The sequence below is a fragment of the Taudactylus pleione genome, unplaced genomic scaffold, assembly GCF_031769625.1.
Source record: "Taudactylus pleione unplaced genomic scaffold, aTauple2 ptg000155l, whole genome shotgun sequence".
Lineage (NCBI taxonomy): Eukaryota > Metazoa > Chordata > Amphibia > Anura > Myobatrachidae > Taudactylus > Taudactylus pleione.
This window is the reverse complement of record NW_028284557.1, coordinates 3,668,947-3,695,063: the sequence shown is the minus strand read 5'-3', so window position 1 is coordinate 3,695,063 and position 26,117 is coordinate 3,668,947. Positions and strand designations below refer to the sequence as shown.

Here is a 26,117-nt window from a genome sequence, read left to right as displayed (position 1 = left end):
TTCAAGTTCAGAATGGGTCTCACTGAGCGTCCGGCTTGGGAACTACAAACAAGCTGGAAAAGCCTTGACTCTGCTGATGGATAGGGACATGCACCATTACTCGAGAAGACAGTAGCTTTTCTATTGCTTTCTGTATTACAACCCGTTTGTCCACTGATGCCGCCAAACCGGTTGTGAAAAAATGAGGAGGTTGGATCTGAAAATCCAACTTCAACCCCTGAATAATGATGTCCCGGACCCATGCATCCTGGCAAGACTTGATCCAAACTCCTTTGAAATTGCAAAGGCGAACTCCCACCCTGGGGTCCCCCAGGAGAGAGGGGAGCATGTCATGCCGGAGGCTTACATTAAGATATCCTGCTGGGAGGAGGATGCAGTGGCTCTACCCCTGCCTCTGGAACCACGGGAGATAGCGGGAGCTCCTCTGCCACGACCCCTGAATCTCCTTGGGATACGAAAGGACCGAAAGGACGGTCCAGCAAAGGGTTTCCTTAGAGGAGGAGCAGCAGATGGGCTTGAGATATCCACTTATCCAGTTCCGTTCCAAACAGAGCTTACCCTGTGAATGGAAGCGCTTCCACGGCTCTCTTAGATTCCGCATCCGCCTGCCATTGTCTCAGCCAGAGGGCTCTGCGGGCTGAGACAGCCAAAGCCGAGGATCTAGAGGAAAGACTGCAAATATCTTTTGAAGCCTCTCTAAGAAAAGAAGCAGACTATTCCGCTAGAGGAAGCAGATCCTCCACCGAAACACCAGTCTTAAGACCCTCAGCAAGCTGCGTAGCCCATGCTTCCACCACCTTGTTGACCCAACAGCTGACTAATGCGGGTTAAATGGACACCCCTGCTACAGTGTACATAGACTTTAAGGTAGTTTCTAACTTCCTGTCAGAAGACTCCTTTAAAGAAACTGCTCCTGGAACAGGGAGCACCGTCTTTTTAGACAGACGTGACACTGAAGGGTCCACTGAAGGAGGTGTTTTGCATAATTTCCTGCTCTGGGTGTTTCCACGCTGAGGTAAGGATCTCGTTCCTCAGACACTGGAAAGGAGGCTGCTAGTCTTTGTCCTCTGTATCAGGCATGTCATCCTCTTCCAGATCACCCCACATAAGGGGATTCGGTATTAGTCTCCTAGCAGGGACACTAGAGGACGATGCCACAGGAGGAACTTGGGCTGACATAACCCTTGTGAGCCCTTCTACAGACCTGGCTAAAGACCGTGCAAAGTCTGGTTCAGAGAAGGCAGACCTCTGAGATCATTCAACCTCTCTCTCCCTGCGAGAAGCTTCCACCTCTGCAGACATTTGAGACATGACTGATGTAATTTGATCAGCCTGTTTAGAAAGAGATTAAGAGCATAGATAGAGATTATACTATTAACCCAGCCCAACCAGCGCTGATGCAGAGACCAGCACTGTGTAACACATATAATGTGCTGTAATCGCAGTGTAAACACAGTCTAACCTGCTCTTCACAAGTCTAACCGAGGATCGAGGATCCTTGATTTTTAGCAGAGAGCTCTTTGTATGTGATCAGCTCCATTCGCACAAAATTAAGACTGATCTGTAGGGGGGTATAGAGGGGGAGGAGCTAGCTACTATTCAGATTTATTAAAGTGCCAGCTCAGGTTATCCCACTTCTATACCCCACTGCACTGAGGGCCCGATTCAGATGCGCTCACAAGCGGGTCGATGGTCCCCCACTGCGCATGCACACGCTGGAGCTGGCTCCAGCGTGCGCATGCGCGAACCCCGGAGCGAGAGAGAAATTCTCTCGCTCCGGGCCCCACTACAAAAGGGGCGGCTGTCGGTTGACCGACAGCTCGCCCCGTTTTGTAGGCAGGGTGGGGGGGTGGCTACACAAATGGAGGCATTCCCAAAGGAACGCCTGCCGTTTGTGGCGGGCCCTACTAACATCACTCGTGATGTCAGTAGGTGACCTTCCTGCTGTTAGAGATCCTGCTGTTAGAGATCCTACCACAAGGGTCTCGTCGCAAGCCCGATGGTCGCGATGGTCTTGACCATCGCGACCATCACCCACAGCTATTTGAGCGGCCAGGAGGCCGTCTTTAAAAAAAAAAAAAAGGCACGCCCTGATTCAGAGAGAGCGCTCTCAAAGAGCATCCGGCTCAGAATCAGGCCCTGAGACTCCAGTGTCCCCTAGTGGATGAAGGAGAAATATATATGGTGAATGTGGAACTGGGAAGTTGGTAATCGGATAGGTACCGATGAGGTTAGACTTGAGTAGGTACCACTTGGCTGAATATTGGATAGGGACCGATGGTGCTGGTATTGTATAGGGACCGATGATGCTGGTATCGGATAGGGACCGATGATGCAAGTACTTCTACAATGACAACAAGGAGAATTCTGGAGCCTAGTAACGTAGCACAGGAGACGTGTTATCCAAGGAGCTGATTGCTAGTCAGTGCAATCCTTTTATCGCCCCCTGGTCTGTGTTGAGAGGGGATCAGGTGTCCGTTACGATGTGTCCGATTGGACGAAGGTTTCTCCACACTAAATTGAGCACCGCTGGCCCAGGAACTGGAGGATCAGCGGTCAGCTGACCGCAGGTGTCATGGCAGCGCCCAGGTCCAGAGATGGCGGGAATGCCAGCAGGGTTAAAGCAGCCAGGGGAAGATAGGGGACTTCATTCAGAGCCACTCGCAAAATGCGAGCGCGCGCTCTGAATGAGGGCAGCCGCTTCTTTAAAAGCCGGCCTCCTGGCCGCTCGCTAAGCTGTGGGTGACCACCCACAGCTTTAGCGAGTGACCAGGTGAGGGTCGCGATGGTCGAGACCATCGCGGCTTGCGACAAGACCCTTGGGATCAGGTCTCGTCTCCCGCAAGCCCCAGGTAGCTTCCTGCTCTAACAGAGCAGGAAGCTACCTACTGACATCACTGCTGATGTCAGTAGGGCCGCCTACAAACGGCATTGCGTTCCTTCAGGAATGCCTCCGTTTGTCCGGCCACCCCCCCTCCCCGCCTACAAAACGGGGCGAGCTGTCGATCAACATCGACAGCCGCCCCTTTTGTAGCGAGCGCATTTGTCACTCGCTCCGGGCTTGCGCACGCGCACTGCGCCCGCTGCGTGAGCGCAGGGCCTCATCATTGACCCGCTTGCGAGCACATAGCACTTGCGAGCAGGTCTGAATGAGGTCCAGGGTACACCTCAGAGAGCAGCGCAGATCAGGAATCGGAGAGCTAGCCTGAACAGATGACCTGTGCAGGCCAGTGCACAAGTGTGAAGGTGAGAACTGTAGCGCAGTAACACAATTCCTGACAATCAGTGTCTTTGGAGGGTCATACAGTGAGGATCAGAGCCATTGACTGAGTTGTGGCACACTGGAAACAAACATAGTGCAGGCTGAAAACCAACAGGGTGGAGGGCCATATCCGTAAGAGCTTACAGTCTAAGAAAGTGGAGGCAAAAATGGGAATTGAACCAGAAAGACATAATGAGGGAAGACAGACGGCATGAATTGTGAGAAGGGCTGGTGGACTTTAATAAACAGGTGAGTTCCAGAGAAGGGGAGTGCCACAAGCTGCAGGTGTTAGTACCTGACGTTTTCTTAATGAGATTCCAGTGGTTGAATATATTTGTAAAGCCCAAAACAGAGAAGTCAACTGTCATTACATAGTAGACTAGTGTTCCGTTAGGCTGTTATGGCAAGATGGTGCACCCTGCCCGTTTTAAAAATGTTGAGATGCTGCTCGTATTGTATATGCCGACTTGCGCCTGCAATTCCCCGGAGCAAGCCAAGTTTGGAAGCAACCAGAAATACCCGACCACCACCCAAAGACCCAGGAGGTGGGCTGCACACCATTTATAGAACAAGAGTGAGCGCTATGGAATCTCGTGCAATGTTGCCGGCGGTCCGACACCCCTAAAAAGTAGGCAGCTTGTACACGGGGAGCAATAGCTTACATCCACGCAGTCTCTGGGCTGGCCACTCCCGGAAAACGGGGCAGGCATTCCCTGTTTCTGGTAACGCCGGCCGAACCCGCCTGATAATCAGGAATCTGCATTCAGTAGTGTACTTGCGTGCACTGCTGAATTAGCCCCTCAGTCCTCAAGGCACCCTAACAGTCCAGATTTTAAGGATATCCATGCTTGTGCACAGATGGTATAATCAAACTGACTGAGGTACTAATTAAATCACCTGTCCTTAAGCATAAACATCCTTAAACCTGGATCGTTGGGGTGCCTTGAGAACAGTTTGGGAATTACTGTCATAATGGCAGGGCAGCACAGTATGGTTCTGAAGACCTGGAGTCAAATGTCCTCTGGCACGTGGCCATTATGTGTGCCAAAGATATTTAGGAAGTTGAGCCTTCCTTTTTGAAAGGGATGTGTTTTGTATTGACAGGAAATGGAATTGAATTTGTGTGTGTATTGTGGAAGTTTTGTTTTTCTAATGAGTGTTTAATGAGTTTGCGTGAGTTTTTAATGAGTTGAAAGTGGAAAGCAGCTTTGTGTAAACAGCCTGCCCAGACATGTACCTACTAATCCCTGTGCAATGGATACAGGCCTGTCCTGGAAGGATCATCACAAAGCTCCTCACTGTCTGCATACAGGCTGGGCTCCATGCTTCTCCTCTTGTGTAACATAACAGGATAACACTACGTTCTGTGCTATTGGATGTCATATTAGTCACAAAATACTGGTGTTGTGTCGATAGTTAGAGAGATGCAGTGTTAAAATGCTGCAGATGTACAAAACCATGAACGGTGAGTAATGTCTTATATGAGGAGGAGAGGAACCATTAAAAATATTTAATTTATGCTGAGGTATATTATACACTAGGGGCATATTATTGCCCACTGACTACCCATTGTATCTTTAGCAACGCAAAGCGTCTCATCAAAAATGTGGCCCTCAAAATTAAAAAGTTCCCTTCTCGGTGATCATCACCCTGCCCTAAAAAAATCCTATAGTGAACACTTGTATACTATAGTACAAAACAGAAAAGCAGACAAGTAGAATACAGGAGGTGTGGTCAGAGGGCAGGAGCAGATGTTGGTACACTGTAATTAATACACCAGGGCAGGCAAGGAGAATCCAGGAGACATGGTCAATAGGCAAGATCATGGATAGGCTCATGTGAAGTAATAATAACACAGTCAGTGAATGAACTAAGAGGAATTGGGGACATGACTTGGGAGATTTAAGAGGTGGAGTGACCGAGGACCGGATTCAGATTGTCCGTGCGCATCTGGAAAGGGGGCGTGTCCTATTTCCATAGACCAGGCCCTAGATAGAGAGATATATATATATGACACAGTCAGGATAGGGGTCCCTCTCCTGGGGTAGATGGACTCCCTCTTTACACACAGCAGCCGTAGAAACAGGATACAAGTCAGGGGTTCTCGTACAAACTGGTCGGCGCCAGTCTTTATTGTGCCAAATTAATATAAACATAAACAAAACATAAACATAAAATCTAGCCAGGCTGGCCACTAGCTACACAGCAGATTCCCTCTCTATAATAATGGTAGGGCCTATTGTCCTCACCATCAACTAAACACGTGCACAATACTTACAAGGAAAGTTACCAAGTGTCTCTGAACAGGCTAATCTGCCTGCTATTCCAGGTGTGAGACACTCAGCCACAAACAAACCCAGCTTATATTAGCCATTTCCAGCTGCAAGCCCTAATGAGCCTGTTACCAGGCTGAAAGGTATACAATCGGCAAACCGGCTGCCTTAATACCGGCAGCCGGCTTACCGACTGTCATATCCCGGCGAGGGTGAAATGCCGGGCATCTTTATCTAGACGCCTGTCATTTCCCCGACACCGGGCGAGACAAGCGGACAGCCGCGGGGGGGGAGGGTTAGGTTTAGGGCACCCGAGGGGGACTTAGGGTTACGCACCCCAATGGGAGGGTTAGGGTTAGGCACTTAGAGGGGGGATTAGGGTTAAGCACCCCTAAGGAGGGTTAGGGTGTTAGGTTAGTTTATACTTTTCTTAGGGACGATCGGGATTTCCAGCGCTGTCGGGCTTCCGCTGCCGGGAACTCTGCACTTGTCGGCCTGCCAATGCCGGGAATCGTATTTCATACAGATTCCGGTTGAAAGGCCCAAAACCTGGAGTGGCCTGTGGATGGAGCCCTCCCTCTCCTCACATCCACACCCCCATGACCCAAACCGGCTTTTCTCTAAAGCCGACATTTCTAGTCTGTTTTTCCCAAACAGACCTCTCCTGGGGGTTTCAGAACACATATGACAGGAACCTAGGACATACATAGAAGCCATGCCACACTTCTCCAGTGCCTCTATCACAATAAATATATATATATATATATATATATATATATATTTATATATATATTGTGACAAGAATCACATTGACCGGGTAAAATCCATCAGTAGCTTTATTGCTCACCTCAGGCAGGTACACAGGATATGGCAGTTTCACATGCAAGATATTACACAAAGTCTTTAAAACAGCAACATTTCTTCAGTGAACTCGCAGGTCCAGGAGCCCTAACACTAAACACCCCCGGGCCTATAAGCTTGGCGACTATTTCACCATCAGGCCCAGTTTTCCCAGTGTCTCTGCAGTTCTTAAAACAGCTTCCCACAGGTGTCTGTAATCAGCTGCCTTTCCAGGCACTGATTGAGGTAACACCTGAACTGGACATAACACAATCCTAATGCCTTTGCTCTGCCAAACCTGGGAGATCTGGATATTCCACATTTACTTCATGTGAAATTATGCTGACCCTGTCATACTCCTCCCCCTTAGCTTCAACCACCCTGGTGAAGCTAAAACACTTTCAGATGAGCTATCTGCCTCGCCCACATCTATTTGTGCCATCCGTCCGGGTACACAGCTCTCTGCCATTTTCCACAGTTCGCCATCCTCACCCTTTTCCTCCTCCTCCTCTAGCTTCACCATAGGGTTGCTTGGAGGATCAGGCCCAACAAACTTCCTGGAAAGGGCATCAGCATTGAGGTGCTGTTTCCCCAGACGATGCTGTACCTCAAACTTAAATGGCTGCAAAGACAAAAACCAGCGGGTTACACGAGCATTCACTTGTTTGTTCGTGTGCATCCATTGTAAAGGGGCATGATCTGTAACCAACAAAAACTCTTTCCCCAACAAATAATATTTTAACAAGTCTACTGCGCTCCCTGGACAGCAATTTCTGGCTAAGGTAGAGGATGGGTTTCTCTTCCCCTTCTACCACTTGGGAAAGGACTGCTCCCAATCCCGTACCTGAGGCATCTGTCTACAATATAAGCTGCTTTTTAAAGTTAGGAGCCTGCAAGACAGGTTCTGCACATAAAGCGCTCCTTAAATCCTGCCATGCATTTTCTGCTGCTCTAGACCACAGTATGTTGTCTGGGGACTGTTTTTTTTAGACACTCAGGTAATGGTGCTGCCCTAGTGGCAAAATCACGAATGAATCTGCGGTAGTAACCCACTAAGTTAAGAAGTGTTCTGAGCTGGGATTTACATTTGGGTTTAAGCCATGTGAGGACCGCCTCCAACTTACTGGGCTGTTTTACCTGCCCTCTGCCTACTAAATATCCCAAATATTTTGCCTCCACCATTCCGACACACTTCTCAGGATTAGCAGTAAACCCATCGGCCCATAAAGATTGCAACACTGCTTCTACTCTTGAAAGGTGTGACTCCCAGTCAGGGCTAAAGATGACTATGTTGTCTAGATATGCAGCTGCATATTCTTTGTGAGGTTGCAGCAACCTGTTCATAGCCCTCTGGAAGGTTGCGGGAGCCCCATGCAAACCAAACTGCAGCATTTTATACTGAAACAAGCCTTCTGGGGTAGAGAAGGCTGTTTTGGCCTTAGCAGCCTCAGTTAAAGGAATCTGCCAATACCCTTTTGTCAAATCTAGGGTGGTGAGATACTGGCTGTTTGCTAAATTCTCCAGCAGCTCATCCACCGGGGGCATTGGATAGGAATCAAACCGTGACACTTTATTTAATTTGTGAAAATCATTGCAGAATCTTAAAGCACCTGAAGGCATAGGCACTAAAACTATGGGATTAATTCCATTCGTTATTTGATTCATCTATGACCATCTATGACCCTAGGCACAGCATTTCCTCTACTTCCTGTTTAACCGCCTGCATGCAGCTTTGCAATTGCGATCCTTGCTGAATTAGGCCCTATATACACTAAAGTGCCACAAGTCATGGGATAGCAGTATGTAAAGGTAATGGTTGGTGGAGTCACCATACTGTGACATCTTGCAAATGTCCAGACCTGCATCAGTTGTAATCTGACATCTTGTCAGTTTGAACACCGGCTAGGCTGTTCATGGCAAGGCAACGAGAATTATCAGAATTCGAATAGGTCATGATATTGCGTGCCTGACAGATGGGATATTTCATTTCCGAAGCTGTGTGGATATTCAACATTCCTCTTCTACGGTGTCACATGTATATAGGGAATACCTCATGGAAGCCATTAGCACCCACCGTGGATAGTGCAGTGGCCGACAATGGGTGCTTAATGATCATGCCCAGCAGCATCTGGCCAGAAGTGTCCGTGCTAACAGACAAGCTCAAATCACATCCACATTCAATGCAGGAGGTACCAGATGCATATCCCGCAGGTCAATGCAGCATTCTTTAGCTTCCATGGGATATGGTAGCAGAAGACCCACCAGAGTGCCCCTGTTAACACTATGACACCAGACAGCGCCTGACCTGGGCTCGTGACTTCGCTAATTGGACCAGAGAGGACTGGCAACATGTGGCGTGGTCCAATGAGTCATGGGTCAAGTTGCTTTGGGCTGATGGTAGGGTTTGGGAATGGTGCACACCCCATGAGGCCATAGACCCCAGTTGTCAACAAGGCACCGTGCAGGCTGGTGATGGTTCCATAATGGTGTGGGTTGTGTTCACGTAGCATAGTTGGTTCTGCTGGTCCCACCTGAACATATCGTTGACTGATATCTGCTACGTTGCATTGCTTGATGACCATTTTCAGCCCTACATGGACTTCATGTACACCCCCCACAACAATGGAATATTCCAGCAGGATAATGCATCATGTCATCGGTCCCAAGTTGCCCAGAATTGGTTTGAGGAGCATTCTGGAGAGTTCAGACGAATGGTGTGGCCACCACATTCGCCAGACATTAACCAAATTGAGCATTTATGGGACATGGTGGAAAGGTCCATTCACACAAAAGATCCTGCACCTACAAATATCAGGGAGCTGTGGCAAGCTATCTAGATGGCAGGTCAACATCTCTCCAGAGGTTTTCTGTCCAACTGTGGAATGGATGCCACGCCGAGTTGCTGCACTTTGCCGGGCTAGAGGCGGTCCTACATGATATTAGGCATCTATCCTGCACTTCAGTGTATGACACTAACAGTGTGCCTGCTGGATGTTATCAGTACATGCATACATATAACCAGGGGTGAAGCTAACCTTTATGTCACCCTGGGCAAAGACGCATCATGGTGCCCCTTTCCCCTACCCAGTGGATAGTAGTCACCGTCTACCTATATGACAGCCATATAATACAGACAGCATTAGTGACCACATAATACTACAGATGGCATTAATGACCGCCATATAATACAGACAGCCAGGGCCGGACTGGCCTGATTGGCTCATTTGGCCCAAAAGCCTGGCTGAGCTGCTCCGCCTCACGGCATTCTGCTTAGCTGGCACGCAAAGAGACAGGGGCATTCCGCAAGGTCACGCCTCTGTTCTATGCATGCACACCCATTAGGGATGCCAGGGCTGCTCTACAGCGCCAGTTAAACTGCAAACAGCATTAGTGACCACCAAATACTACAGACATAATTAGTGACCTCCATATAACACAGACAGCATTACTGACTGCCATATAATACACACATCATTAGCGACCACCATATGATACAAACAGCATTATTGACCACCATATACACAGGCAGCATTTATGACCATCATATACTAGAGACAGCATAAGTGGCTGCCAGACACTAGGCAACATTAGTGATCGCTATATACTACAGACAACATAAGTGACTGTCATATACTACAGAAATCATTACAGACTTTCATATACTAGACAGCACCAGTGACCTCCATAAACTGTACAAACAGCATCAATGACCGCCATATAACACAGACAGCATCAGTGACCGTCATATAATACACACAGTATTAGTGACAGCCATATACTACACTCAGCATTAGTGACCGCCAGACACTACAGACAGCATTTGTGACAGCTATATACTACAGACAGCATTAGTGACCACCATATAATACAGACAGGGTCATGCCATGAAATGTAGGACATAATACATAAAAATCACATTTTATCACAGCAGATGCCAAGACATTTTCAACTTCATTTCATTCTACTGATAAACTTAAAGTAACTGTCACAGTGACTTCAGATGATGTAGTTGGTGACTGGTTCTATGTTAAATATGATGGAAAGAGTTACCCATGTGAGATCAAGGACATCAGAGATATCAAGCTGGCAGAAACTGGAAATGGCCAACACCAGATGAAATATTTTAAACATCTTCACAGTTAATCAGGAAGATAATCAGGCCTACATTGATTAATTCACATAGATTCTACAGGTTTTGAATATCAGACCCCTTTGACTGGGGACAGAAATGTGACATGAGTCACATTCGTAAGTAACAGGAGTCACATGTCAAAATTGATTTTAAGTATAGTTTGGTTAACATTCAGTTTTTGTTTGTGTTAATCATAAGTTTAGAGTCTTATAAGTGTATAGTATAACAATCATAAAAATAATTAGGAGAGCAGGTTTAAATAAATATATAGTGTTCTCAGTTCCTATTGAATCACACATATAAGCAATAAAATTTAACTACTAAGAGTGTACATTTTTTTCTGCTTCTAAGCATAAAATGTTGAATTTCAGCTTCATTTTAGTGGGGGGCATTTAAACCTTTAAAAATTACCATGAAATGTAACATGAATAACACAGGATGGCCACCATATAATACAATATCACACTACACACAGCATTAGTGACTGCCATATACTAAAGACACCATTAAATTCCTTATTATATCCCTAAGTCTCATTAAAAAAACCTTTAACCTAGTAAACCCCATTAAATCATTAACTGTTTACCACTCCCCCCTTCCTTATTCTTAGTATTACCTAACATAAACTATACCCAAGCATCCACCTTCTGCATCATACCCAAACTTACCTGCTGGAGATCTCTACTGTTGAAACCGTTTGTCTCCTGTAGCAGCCACAGAGCTAGTGTATGTCAAGCCTGATTTACCATTGATTCCTGTTGCTGTTTTAAAACTATTGGTCAAAGCACTGATAATCAGCAGCTTTGACAAATAGCTGAATAGTGAATCTAACCCCATAGACTTTCAATACAATTGAATACAATACAATACAGCTCCCCGATACTGTCCCCACAGATGTTTTTTTAGCTCCTACACAGAGAGTGGACACAGGACTCTATTTAATGCGTTCAGGTAACTGTTCCCGCCTGAACAGCGTGCCCTTGCTTTTATACAGGGTGGGGGAAACCTGCCCTCCAGCCTGACACTGCACTACTCTGTGACGGGCCCGAGCTGCACAACCCGACACGCTCCCATGCACAGCATCCCCGTACAACCTACTGCCCGGCACTCCCCCCTCCGCCCCAATGCGCTGCGTCCTGTCGCCCGGAACCCTCACTAATGTGTCCTTATTGCCGCTGAACACAGGTGCCAGACGGACTGGGAGCCTCTGATCGAAAGAACATGTGATGGCGCAGCTCTGCGTCACATCCGTGTCAACAAGGACATGTTGAGGGTGACAGGGAACACGGCACATTGGGGCAGGGGGGGTTGCCAGGCAGTAAGTTGTACACCCGCAGAGAACAGCCTGGAGAGAACACTGGCCATCATGTGGGAGGCACTGTATGCCTCTGACCAAAGCCACTGTCCCAGCAGAAAAGCAGCCCATTAGCATGATGCTGCCACCACATTACTTTACAGTAGGTATGGTGTTCTTTGGGTGAAGAGTTGTCTTTGCTTCTTTTAGAATCAAGGACAAAATAATCACTGTTTCATCAGACCATATTCCTGCATGGTTTGTGGTGACGGACAGTTATTTTTGTGCAAAATATGGATTTCTCACATATCACCAAGAGCCCCCTTAATTATTGTGCTTACTTCATTATGGTGGAATTGAATTGCATAGCCCCTCCTCTATATATACTTTATTTCCTGACTCCTCCATTCTAAACTATACTAGCAAATACTGAAATATTACAAACTACTCGGTCAGACTGGCTATAGATTCACGTGTTTGTAAAGGTGCCCACACACATACCGATGTCCTCACAATACGATTTTATGGCCAATTTCCTCATGAACTTTCACGGGAGCTCCCTTGACGTCGTGGTCACGATTTTGGAGAAAAGACACCCAATCTGGCTTACGATCTCACGATCTATCGGATCGTACGTATCGTGAGATTGGCCATAACAAATCGTGAGTTTAAAAAAAAAATAAAAAAGGCTCTTGAATATTGGTGGGAAATTTAAATATCCATAACAATGGGAGGGGCTATCTAGGGAGTAAAAAGCAGGCATCCTTTAAACTCTGTGTACATTCTGCTCTGCTACTAGATGAGGCTAGGTGTATTCCTGCTGAATCCTGTACATTGCTACTGTGCTCTTTGTATTTGGCTTGCCTTATACAAAGTTTATTCTACCTGCAAGTGTGTGCTACCTACCTGCATTCTATCCTGTTCCTGAATTCTGTACTGATGCGTCCCTATCAGTATAGAGTGTTGGTCGCTGAAGCTGGGGTCCGGGAGATTAGGAAGAGGGCCCAGCGAAGAAGGACGAGAGCATGCTGGACCAAGGAGTAGCTGCTACAAAGGGATACCCACATCAAGGAGAACAACCCGGACGACTATCGGAACTACCTGCGCATGGATGACGCCAGCTTCCAAGAATTGCTGCATCTGGTGACCCCCCACATCCAGAGACAGGACACAAGGTGACGGAGGGCAATCCCTGCTGAAGACAGACTGACTGGTGGCTACCCTAAGGTACCTGGCTACAGGAAGGTCACTGGAAGACCTAAAGTTTGGGACACTCATCTCACCTCAGTCCTTGGGCGTCATCATTCCGGAGACCTGCAAAGCCATCGTAAAAGTGCTACAGTACCACTATTGCAAGGTAAGTTAAAATAAAACACCACACATTGGTTTCTTGTGCAAAGAAAAATTTTTATTTTTATTTTTTACTCAACATAAAGCAAAAAATTGCCTTCTTTTAGTACAATGTGCACGGACCTGCAGGCAACTGAAATTGTGCACTAAACTGTGTGCAATATCCTATTTTTATAACAATTTTACAAAAGAACATTATCACTAAATTTTATGAATCCCAATAGGTAGCCGGCTGTATGTGATAGGGTGGGTCAGACGCCAGTTTGAACAGGCCAATACACATATGGCACAAGTATACATTGTGGCCCCGGCTTTCAGCAATGTGTACTTGTGCCATGTGTGTAGTGACCTTGTCCAAATGGCGTCATCACCACCCTATCCCATGCAGCAAGCACCTATTAGAATTCATAAAATTTGGTGACAATAAAAGAAAGACAAAAAAACAACCAAATTAAATATCACCAAATTTTATGCATCATAATAGGTAGCTGGCTGTATGTGATAGGGTGGGTCAGACGCCAGTTTGAACAGGCCAATACACACATGGCACAAGTACACATTGTGGCCCCGGCTTCCAGCAATGTCTACTTGTGCCATGTGCGTAGTGACCTTGTCCAAATGGCGTCATCACCACCCTATCCCATGCAGCAAGCACCTATTAGAAATCATAAAATTTGGTGATATTAAAAGCAATAAAAAATTTACATCTCTGTATATTGGGGTGACTCATCTGCTGCATCCAGCAGAGCATTATACAAGGTGGTGCTGGTACTTGGTGGGGGAGTAATATCTAACTGGGCGGGGGGGGGGGGGCGGACATACGTATTTGGGGCAGGGGAAAATAGCAATGGATCTGCAATGTATGTAGAATTTGAGATATTTTTGCTCATACAGCGACTCAACAGGTCGTAGTTTAACCTTAAAAAATTTCTTTGGATATCTGTATCCAGATTTCTCAATGTGCTGTTCACATGAGCTGTGAAATCATCTATTGCATCTGGGGGTTTCTGCAGCAGCCGTTCTGCGTTTTGTAAAAAATGGTCCTCACGTTCAGTAAGATTCTCCATTCTCCCTTGTTTTTTTTTCTTTTTTTGGGGTTGTTGAGAAGATGAGGGTCCAGGTGGAAATTGAGTTTCCACTTGTGTGCTATTCTCCGGATCACTGTCACCAACGAGCAGACTGAGGTCCGGTGTGGATGCTAAATCAGGGTCTTGGGTGGAAGTCTATATAGGGAAAATATATATAAAAAATATTAGTCATGTTTTAACCCCTTATTTACTATTTTTACAGTTTCCTAACACCGTGGAGGAGTGGACCAGCATCGCGGAAGATTTTGAACAACGTTGGAATTTCCCTAACTGCGGAGGAGCCATCGATGGGAAACACATCCGCATCAACCCACCTGCCAACACCGGATCATACTACTACAACTACAAAGGATTCTTCAGCATCGTTCTCATGGCAGTGGTGAATGCCAACTACAAATTTCTGTGTGGATGTCGGCAAGAATGGGCGTGCTTCGGATGGTGGGTCCTTCAAAAAGACGGCTTTCTACCAGAGACTCGCCAACAAAACCCTCAACTTGCCCTCACTGGACCAGACAAAGCACGGCCTAAATTACGTTTTCGTTGCAGACGAGGCTTTTGCATTACATGAACATGTGATGAAGCCATTTGCACACAGGGGCCTGACCAGAGAAAAAAGGATATACAACTACCGTCTATCCTGGGCACGGCGCATTGTGGATAATGCGTTTGGAATAATGAGCAACCGCTTCCGCAATTTCCACACCACCATCAATCTACATGTGGAGAAGATAGACTGGGTCGTGATGGCGTGCTGTGTGCTGCACAACTTTCTGCGAAGAAAATCTACTCAACGAGGACCAGTCCCAGCTAGACCAGAAGATGTAGGACTCCTGGAGGACATTGAACATTTGACATCTGTGTCTGCACCACCAACTACAACAACATCCACCGCACGTGCCAAAGAAGTGAGGGAGGAGTACATGACCTATTTCAATGGACCAGGTGCTGTACCATGGCAGGAGGACTGTCTGTGAACTACTGACTAAATTGGACATTTGGGATTTAACAACAAAAACATTAAGGATTTTGGTTTAAACTGTGTCACTACTTACCAAGACTTCTGCAACCTCCTCATCTCCCTCACGCTCAGACATCAAGATGATTGATTCCCTTTGAGGCTCTTGTTCACTGATGAATGACATAATTTGGTAGTACCACAGCGCAGGAGTATATATTTCATCTGTAGCCACTCCTGATTTTTTGGAGTCATCCACCTTTTTTTCTTTGATGTACACTGTCCTGAGATTTTGAATCTTTTGCCGTACAGTTTTCAGGTCTGCATCAGATATGTATTTTTTCGTATACACCAAAAGTTCCTCTAGTGCGGCCAACTTGTGCGACTTATTGTGGTACTTTCGAGAACTGATCTTCCATAGACACTCTTTCGAGTGCAGGATTTCAATGAATCCTGTAACGAATTCACGTTCAGAATCCATGGACATTATCCATGAATAAGAAAAAAAAAGGACATTTAAATATTTGTGTATATAGTTTTGTTAAATGTAATGTTGTTATAGTTCACATTTTTAATGTTTTAATATTTTCTTATTTACAGGTTTTTAATGGTTTGTTATGGTATTCTAATCATGTTTTCTTTTACAGGAATGTTATGTGTTTATTGCTTGGTAATGTTTTTCTTTGTTTGACAGTATGGGTTTTCCACCTTTGGGCCTCAATACGGCGGGCGGTGGCTGGGTCATTGCATTTATTACCTGGGGGCACACATTGGTGGGCGCGGGGGAGCTTAATGCATGACCCAGCCACTGCCCGCCTCAATACGGCGAGCGGTGGCTGGGTCATGCATTTATTACCTGGGGGCACACATTGTTGGGCAGTGGGGGAGCTTAATGCATGACCCAGCCACCGCCCGCCTCAATACGGCGGGCGGTGGCTGGGTCATGCATTTATTACCTGGGTGCACACATTGGTGGGCAGTGGGGGAGCTTAATGCATGACCCAGCCACCGCCCGCCTCAATACGGCAGGCGGTGGCTGGGTCATGCATTTATTACCTGGGGGCACACATTAGTGGGCAGTGGGGAGCACATATTGGTGGTCAGTGTGGTTGTATTTAAACTGTACCAATACTCATCAAAACTTGTGAAAAACAAGAATCCAGTGTGCAGGCTCCCAAAGTGCGACTGTCTTGCTCCATACACGATACTGCACAAGATGGCAATGGGGCGTGTCCAGGCTTCTGTCAGTCAAATTCCGCATTGTGTGATGAATCGTACGATTCATTGTGAGGAAAAAAACCCTCACGAACGGCTTCCATCGTGTTCATGGTTGGCTAATCTGCCCTACAGCACGGCAGACCAGAAGATGCGATATATGACGAGCAGGGACGCACATCGGCATCATGCTCGTGAGTATAAACTCACGATTTGTACTCTTTTTAACCGATTCGTCATCACAATTCGTCGAAAACGGCCAAATCGTATAAAATGTCGCTATGTGTGTGGGCACCTTTACTCTGCTGTTATATAGGGGCTGATTCTGAGTCAAACGCAATGGCGGCCGTGTGTACGTCTTTTGCCGCAGTCGCGTCTGTGAGTTTATGCTAATGTTGCTACAAAGCCCTTCCCTGGTGTACAGCCACATCTCCCAATGTACAAGGACACCCACTTTGAACGTCTTCAGACACTGTAATCCTGCTTGGTGTGTCTTTGGCCGCCATCATCAGTCGCACCATGGAAACTTGCACCGGCTCCATGCTAGGTGCAGGTTCTCTGAGTATGCCCTCCAATGTACATGACTAAGCGTCTGTGTACAGAACCACTTTCAGCAACACTCCCATAAGACACAGCATTACTGTGCCTCTGAATAGCCATCTTCCCGTCACCTACCACCGTTACTCTGTACGTACACAAGCAGAATGCATGCACAGCGTGATTTATAGAAGAAACTCAGCAGGGATCCTTTGTTCTTACGCAAATGTACTACGCACTGCCATACATTTGAAGAAACCCCTTCCAATTGCCATCCGTGCGCATAATTGTCACAGCATACATGCAGGGAACAACAGCCTGACAAAAAAATATAAAAGTATTAAACTAAATGTTTCTATACTAATTATCTTAAATATCACACATAAACAGTTTGACTAAGGTGAAATAGTTATCATAAAGTTATTTAAAAAAAAAAACTACAGAAATATGGACAAACATCACCATTAGCCGTGGGAGTACTACATGTACTCTTACGAACTACCTTTTAAAAATGGCCGGGGTTGTTACCCAAACATATGACTGGAAAAAATGTCATGTACATCATCTATTAGCGCTGCAGCGGCACAAATTCTCTCCTGCGCGTGCTCCAAAGCTCCCTTACGCCGTCATACTTATAGTGTGCTGTGATAGGAAGATTGGCAATACGTAAAAGGAGCGCCGCCAACCAGCGACCACGTGACACGCCCTCCCATCTCCTTCTGATGCCGAAGTTATATCCCGGCATCCTCCGGGGCCTGCTCTCTCTTTCCGGGAACCAAGATGTCTAAGAGAGGTGAGGCCGTGAGTCCGGCAGCACAATCTGCAGCCATCTGCTGTTAGGGGGTCACGTCTCTCCCCGGGATCTGGCCTGGTTCTGTCCTCACGCTGCCCCGTTTAATCCCCCTTGGATATGCCGAGGGAAGGGGACGTGCTGACAGACATTGCAAACCCGGTTGGAGTGTAGCGTACAGCGGATGGCCTACCCAACCATGTCTGAGATCCCGGGGAATGTTGGTGGTGATGATAGCCTTCGTGTGTAAGTTATGTGACTGACTTGGGTATCTAGTTAGGTACAACGTGTGTTTATATGTATGTGCATGCACTGTTTGTCTAACATGCAGCAGGTACAATGTATTCAACATTATATAAACTTGTACATCTGCATTACTGTAATCTTATGTATATTGTACTGTGGTTCTGATGTATGTATATGTAGGTTTTACACACAGTATGTTGAAGGGAGGTAGTCACATGAATGAATGCATTGTGTTTGTATGATTTCTGCACAGCGTTGACACCGGTTGCTGCTAGATACTAATTGGAGAAGGGACCTCTCTGTCGTCGCAAACACGTGACCGCCGTAGAAGGCCCCGGATCGCTCCAGTGTTACCATCCACGTGGGCATGGAGGGGGAATAAATTTTTGTAGCGAATCACCGTGCCTGAAGCGTGGTGAGCCCGCGATGGGCCACTAGTCCTGTTGTGATCCTTGCTCTTCCCCCATTGGTCGTGGGTCACGTGGCTGTGATGTCAGAGGTCCTTAGTAGTACCCAATTCTAAGGTTGTTGCTAGATACAAGTTGGAGAAAGGCCCTCTGACAACACCACCATGTGACTGCTACGGCAGGGCCGGTCAACTACCAGTGTTACTATCCACGTAGGCATAGAGGGGGAATATAAACCTGTGGCAAGAGAAGCGAAGGGACACTTTTGGCCCCGTTCTCAAGCTTGCTCCTCCCCCTGTTGTCGCTAATCCCATGGTTGGAATATCAGAGGTCCTGTAAACCACTTAATTTTAGACCTAACCATAGTGTCAAGGTTAGGTCGTGCAGATAACAGTTAAGGAAGGTGCTATAAGGCTTCATGTGCTGTAGCAGATGAGTGTTATTGAGTAATTTGCATGTAGAACAATGTTTTTGTTGGACTAGCTTGCACAGTGGCTGTTGTATACTGTCATTTGGTGTTAGTGAATTTACCTCTCCTTAAAGCACTTGTTGTGTCTAGTCAGTGGCACTCTGAGTTGTCGTGGAAGAGAAGATAAAGACACTGCTTATGGGTGAAGAGGCAGCCACATGTGCTGTACTACTTCAATCAGTGATGTGACATTGTTCCCTAGTTCTAGCAACAAACTTGACACTATAGACATGATTTCACAAAAGTAGTAACATGCTATGGAATAATGTATGAGAGATGTAAAATGTGATTATTTTTCCAGGACGTGGAGGTTCTTCCGGTGCGAAGTTTCGCATCTCCCTCGGTCTCCCCGTGGGAGCAGTCATCAACTGTGCAGATAACACAGGTAAGGAAGGTGCTATAAGGCCTCATGTGCTGTAGTGGATGAGTGTTATTGAGTTATGTGTATGTAGAACAATGTTTTTGTTGGACTAGCTTGCACAGTGGCTGTTGTATACTGTCATTTGGTGCTAGTGAATTTACCTCTCCTTAAAGCACTTGTTGTGTCTAGTCAGTGGCACTCTGAGTTGTCGTGGAAGAGAAGATAAAGACATTACTTTTGGGTGAAGAGGCAGCCACATGTGCTGTACTACTTCAATCAGTGATGTGACATTGTTCCCTAGTTATCCTTTGCCCTTTGATGGACAAGTTAACCTAAACTGCGGGATGTTTATTTGAATAATAAAACTCCTACTGTTCACAAATACGTGAATAAACGTTTGTTAGGTTCTAAAATTCTTTGGAAGGCCTTTCATCATGTTGGGGAATGCTTTGTGTGTTCCAGACTTGGTCAGTAAGACAGTTGATGAGCACTTTTGCCAAAAATGGGCAATAGCGGAAATCAATAAGTTGCCGTGATATAGGTAAAGTTACATTTATATAAATTGGGGCGATTCAATTTAGCGAAAATTGAATAGCGCTTGTAGGGAGCTCCAGGCGCTGTTCTTTTCACTGCGATGTTTACTCCGATGGGAAGCAGTTAAGTCGGAGAATGCCGGTTCTCGTGACTTAACCTGGCTGTTAAGTCGTGAGAACTGACCGACCTCTGGCTAAAGTGCTGGCTGCGAGGCTGTTAGTGCTGTGCTAAGCTGGAAAGAAACAGCCTCACAGCCGGCACTTTAGTTCATTTCTGCTCGCACCCTCAGAAGGGTGCAGGAATAAATCATTAGTCTGTCTAAACAGCGTGCTGAGTTGAGTAGTTCCAGGAGCTACCTCCCGGTGCTATCCAATTCTTGCTAAATTGAATTGCTCCTATTAGGCGCGATTCAATTCAACTCGAATTGAATATTGCTGGGAAGAAGCTCTCTGAGCTATTCAATTCAGAGCGCTGTTAAGCCCGACTAAGGATTTCTTCTCGCACCCCTCCTGGGATGCGAGCAGAATTCCGACAAAATGACAGGCGTAATGCTGTTTTCTGCCCTTAGCGCTGTGGAAACAGCATTGCGCTGGGCAGTTTAATCTGAGAATGTTGGATTTCGCGACTAAGCACCATGTTTAAGGCGCGAGGAGCACGAGAACCAGCATTCTCCAACAAAACCGCACGCTGAATTGAATAGCTTCGGGAGCTTCTTCCCGGTGCTATTCAATTCGTGTTGAATTGAATCGTGCCCATTGTTTTATGACTGGTATGGGAGTTTACATGCAGTATTCCATGTCACCTGCTGCCGTAGGTTTAGGCACTTGGGCGGGAGGTTAGGTTTAGGCACCCCTAAGGGAGGGTTAGGGGGTAGAATAGGGTAGGAAATACTTATCTTGGGACGATCGGAATTTTCACTGCTGCCGGGATGTTGCTGTCGGGATTTGAACCGCCGGCCATGCAGCTGGCTGTCAATCATACTGAATCCTTTATAAGCGTGCAGCTTGTCAATTGACTATTTTCTGTTGCCATCGATGCGTTTGTGCCTCGTGATTCTGTGGTATTGCATGTTCCGAGTGCATTCATAGGGGCCAAAAAGATTATGGGCGATGTCTGTAATTAAGTGCATGCCTATGCCGCAGTTATGGTTGCCCTAAAATTGGGGCTGTAAACAAAAATATGCAATTTTGGGGTGCTTATTCTTTTATATAGCATTCTGAGCGTCGGTACTGTAACAGGTGTTTTACGAGTGTTAACTTTAATATGCTAAAGTTTTGGTCCTCTGGCAATAGTATTGTTAATGTTGAGCTACCTGATGTCTTAAAAAAAAAACATTTTTTTATATATACAAGGTGCCAAGAACCTGTACATCATCTCTGTAAAAGGGATTAAGGGTCGACTGAACAGACTGCCAGCTGCTGGTGTTGGTGACATGGTGATGGCTACAGTTAAAAAAGGAAAGCCTGAACTTAGAAAAAAGGGTGAGTAACTTCTACTTAACTGTATCTGCATGCATATTTTATCATTAAAGGCATTGCGCACTGTGGGTTTTCTGTTGTGGCTGAAAGAGGGGATTTGATCTAGGGTAGTGGCGCTTAAGCCAGACTTACATTATCCCCGACAGGTCCTGTTTTCACAATTTCTTCCTGTGCGATAATTACAGACCTAAACACTAGATCAACACACCTGTGCATAATTAAAGAAATCCAGAAAACCTAACCTGTTGGGTGTACTTGAGGACTGGAGTTGAAAGCTACTAATTTAGAGATTTTCTAAAATCCATGTAGTTCAACATAGGTGTTTAATAATTTAGTGCAAGAGCAACAATATGCTTTAACTTGTTACCTGTGTGTGCATTTAACACCTAGTTTAGTCCTGCTAATTGGATATATTGTGTTGCAGTGTATTATAGTACTCTGCAGTTTTTTGTTTTTTTATAAAAAAAAAAATGCATTTATTCAATTCTTCTAACCTCTTTAAGATTGCTATGTTAAAATGACTGCATGGGTGGCTGTTAGCGATGGGATGAATTGGAATGTGAGATTTGTTTGTGACTTCTGATTGGGCCTTCCATACACTCCTCATCCCTCATGCCTTGCGTTCCTGTGTTAAAGAAGCCTCTTTCAAAGACTTTAGACCAAGTTGTTACATTTCCCTGTTTCTCTGTACAGTGCATCCAGCAGTGGTAATACGACAACGAAAATCGTACCGGAGAAAAGATGGGGTATTCTTGTATTTTGAGGACAATGCTGGGGTGATAGTGAACAATAAAGGGGAGATGAAAGGTGAGCTAAAGATCCTTGTAATTTGCAGTTTAAGAAAATAAACATAAAAGACCATATTGCATGATGGCTGTTATGATTGGTTTAGTGTCTGCAATAGACTGAACACAGGAGAACAGTGAATCTTATCTCAAAAAAATGTGGCTTACACGTACCTCAGTACTGCTGTCTTGGTTCATTGGGTACTTGCTGTTCTCCAGATTCATTTGAATAGGACGTTTAGCACTAAAATAATCCATCCTATGGTTTCTATGTACTATCTGCACTTGCTAAGTTAGTGAAACTTATCCTGGTGATTCTTTAAAAATGTTAGGCCAGGTACACATCAGATGTGTTTCCCAGCCGACTCGACACCAGATGGAAGGATATAACTAGCAATCCGGTGAACGACTGCACTATGTACCCTTCCAGCCTGCATGCCGTCATCAGCGTGGTTGGCCCATCTGACGTGCAGCACATCAGGTGGGATGATGCCGATGACAACGCACACACTGAACAATATGGACAATATATTATTCCGATCTTCGTCAAAACGATGTATGGTCCAAAATATCGCCTGATGGTGTACCCAGCCTTAGATGCCCACACTTTGCCTCCTAATGTTTTAGAGCTGAGGTTGAATTTATGTAGTGACATGCCTCTTCTTTAAAGCACTTGTTGTGTCTGCTCAGTGGCACTGTGAGTTGTCGTGGAAGAGGAGATAAAGACACTGCTTTTGGGTGAAGATGCAGCCACATGTGCTGTACTACTTCAATCAGTGATGTAACAGTTGCCTAATCGCTTTCTTGTGTATCACTGGTGGTGAACATGTTGTTGTATTGTTGACCAGATATAAGCAATGGGGCAATCATTTATAGATTTCTAATCCTGGCCTCACACAACATAGCACTGTTCCAAATTACTTTGCCCTGTAATATGATTAAAATGTCTCATGTTGTTATTATGCGTAATGGAGGATGCAATTGATGAGTTCTTTTGGAATCGTTGGTCCTTACCAAATATGCCCTAGTGTAAACTGGTTGTGATTCTGCTATTCGGTTTTATCTAATATGGCCACTAACCTTTCTATCAATTGGATGCTGATCCTCCCTCACTGTGGCTGAGTATTAAGGTGCCTACACACAGCGATATTTTACACTATTTGCCTGATTTCGACACATCGTGACGACAAATCATGAGTTTCCACTCGCGATGCCGATGCGTGTCCCCGCTCGTCGTACATCGCATCTTCATATCTGCCAGGCTCATGCACTGGAATAGTTAGGAGGCACGATAGATCGTTTGTCACATTGGACAGTTTTTAACACCAAACCGTACCCACGACTGCCGGGGAGCTGCTCAAGGGGAAATCTGACAATGTCGGATCATGAGCACATCGCTATGTGTGTAGGCACCTAAGGGATTGGCCATTTTAAGAAGCATTACTCTTGCATGAGAAGCTGAAATCTGCAGTGTTATGCAAAATGTCAATGTCACCAGATGTCCCAAGAAATAAAAGTTCATCCCTAAGTTTGACTGCCGGCCTGTGCGCAAAATTGTAGTATATCATCAGGGAAAGATGAAATGTATGCCTTGTCCCTAGGTCCTTATAGTTTTAACATACATACGTTTTTGTATTACTGTTAATTGCAGTGTTTGTGGTCCCTTTTCCCACAATAATGAAAATTTTTATTAAAATAATTTCCTAGATTCCTTTCAGTCCTAAAAATATATGAAATTTGGGTAGACGAAGAAATCTGTCACAATGAATGAATGCCCCATAAACCTGTATATTCTCATTGGGGATGCAGCACTTCAGTAAATACAAGTTAATGTACACCTGCTGTTTTTAGCAGTCACGGGGGAGTTCATTACTTCATAAAGGTACTCTGCTTCTCTGGGGCCTCGATGGTATTATGTTACTTGGGCTTTATCACTGAATCTGTGTTCAGAGCCAATAATAAAACAAGCCTATAGTTATCAGATTCCTCACTGATCTCTGCTCCCCCACTGGGAAATAATGAGGCTCACGTGACTAATCTGTGCATTCGGTTGTCTGAGCATATGCTCTTCATATAGATACTGGTAAAATCTAGGAGCCATCTTAACTTTAGGAGCCAGACCATCGTCCATTACCAGAATATATGAAAGCTTGTATAGACCACCACACATGCTCTTTCAGTGCCCCTCAACCTCCCCACGTGCCTCTTTAATGGTCATCAGATTCTGCAACATACCCATACCAGCCCCTGTAATAGAGCCCCCAGTAGTAGTGCCCCTGTAAAATTGCCCGTTGTAAGAGTATCACCAGTAGTAAGCCCCTTGTAATAGTGCCGCGTGAACACAAAAAAATCCCACAGAAACCTTAAGCCCCGGTCCTGCGTCCGCTGCTGTCCGCCGCTCTTCGGAATTATGGGAGAGACGTCATAGTGCCCGTGGGGGGAGCCGGAGCTCAGGAGTGAGCTGCCAATGTGGGGAGTTGGGCGCCCACTGGTAAAATTTCAGAAGGCGTCTGACAAATGGAGCCTCCCAGCGGCAGGGGAGGAGACCCTTGGAAAACTCAGTCGCCAGGACTAAAATCTTAGTTGCTGTGGCAACTGGCATTTGTCGAGCCCTGTGTTAAAGGAAAGGCAATGGAGATATTGGGGGTCAATTCAATTGGGAGCGAGTTTTGTTTCATGACACTCTCATACATTGCTAGAATGCACGTCCCTGAGAAATGCGAGATCTAATTAGAAATGCCAATTTACGGTACTTGCGGCGAGGTTGCGTGACTTTTCTACAACAAGCGATTTTGGAGATGTGCGTGAAAAAGTGAGGAAAACATCCTGGACCCCAAAAAAGTGACAACTGAGTTACCAGGACCAAATAAAAGGCTACTGGTGGCCATGAGGAAAGTAACGGAGGTTCTTAAAAGGTCCCAGATGGCTTATTTTTTGCACTCCTTTATTTTTGCAAGTGTTTTTCAGCAAATCAAAGTTTTTCCAGCATTTTGGGGAACAGAAAAATGTCTATAGTAGTTTTTCCATTGTTTTTATAAGAGTTAGTAAAGTGCAATGGAATATGCTACGCTATATAAGTGACTTGATGGTAATTTTATAAAGTTTAAAAAAAAAACACTTTTACCTCTTATCTGCAAGTTCAAAAACCTTTCTCTCATCAAAACACCTCCACCGACCTGTCCCATGTAATTCACACCCCCACATACCTGTCGCACACCATTCACACCTCCACATACCTGTCCCTCACCATTTATACCATTATTTAGCTTTTTAGAGAAATTGACCTGAAAACAGACATGCCTTTATTTACCAGATTATGCTATTTAAGCCCCTCCAAGTGCATGACCATTCATTGGGAGGGGTGTACCAGAGGTTCTGCACTGTCCTGACCTTTTTATCTTAAAATAAAGATTTTTCCTGGCCTTTTCACCTACTCGGGCTTGTGCAGAAAAAAATAAATTTCCTCTGAAAAATCATTGCGAGTTTGGACTGGAGTTGCCAATCTAATTTATATACAGTGTGAGTTTGCCATTGGAACGGCTCGCTGGGTCCAACTTGCACCTAATTCAGTTGACCCACTTGTGTATTACTGCACAGAAAGGACTCTGCTTGCATGTTTATTGCTGGGGCCTGTAATAGCCTATGAATTTATTTAAGGTTTTGGGCAGTTGGAGTTCTTAAGATTTGAAACTTGGGTTTTTATTGCATTCTGTTGTGACAATAGTAATCTTCAGTTTTGAACAAGGTACTTAAACTGTTTTGCTTTTCCTTCCAGGTTCAGCTATCACAGGACCAGTGGCAAAGGAATGTGCAGACCTGTGGCCCAGGATCGCCTCTAATGCGGGAAGCATTGCATAACTAATACCCTCTTTGTAAAATAAAATATGGTTGTACCAAAGTTGTCTGTTATCTTGGGGTTGAGCGTTAATTGAGAATTGTTTGGAATTGTGCTATTGAAGTGTTACACAGGGGAAGATTAGTGGCGTTAAATGCTTGGTATCCTCTCTTACCCTAAAGTGCATTTTCTGCCTACAATTTATTTTATTGGCTGAACCAACATGCAGTCTAATTTTGTGGTACCCGAAGACCTCACTGCTTGAC

The 26,117-nt window shown here is 45.5% G+C and overlaps 1 protein-coding gene across 1 annotated transcript; it reads left to right on the top strand.

Moving 5' to 3' along the window:
- Positions 1-17,632: 17,632 nt before the first annotated feature.
- RPL23 (ribosomal protein L23) lies at positions 17,633-25,914 on the top strand. The gene is made up of 5 exons (XM_088474607.1): positions 17,633-17,739; positions 19,160-19,243; positions 21,106-21,234; positions 21,925-22,038; positions 25,792-25,914. The coding sequence occupies exons 1-5, from the start codon at positions 17,727-17,729 to the stop codon at positions 25,872-25,874; spliced, it is 423 nt and encodes a 140-aa protein (XP_088330733.1). The 5' UTR covers positions 17,633-17,726; the 3' UTR covers positions 25,875-25,914.
- Positions 25,915-26,117: the final 203 nt, after the last annotated feature.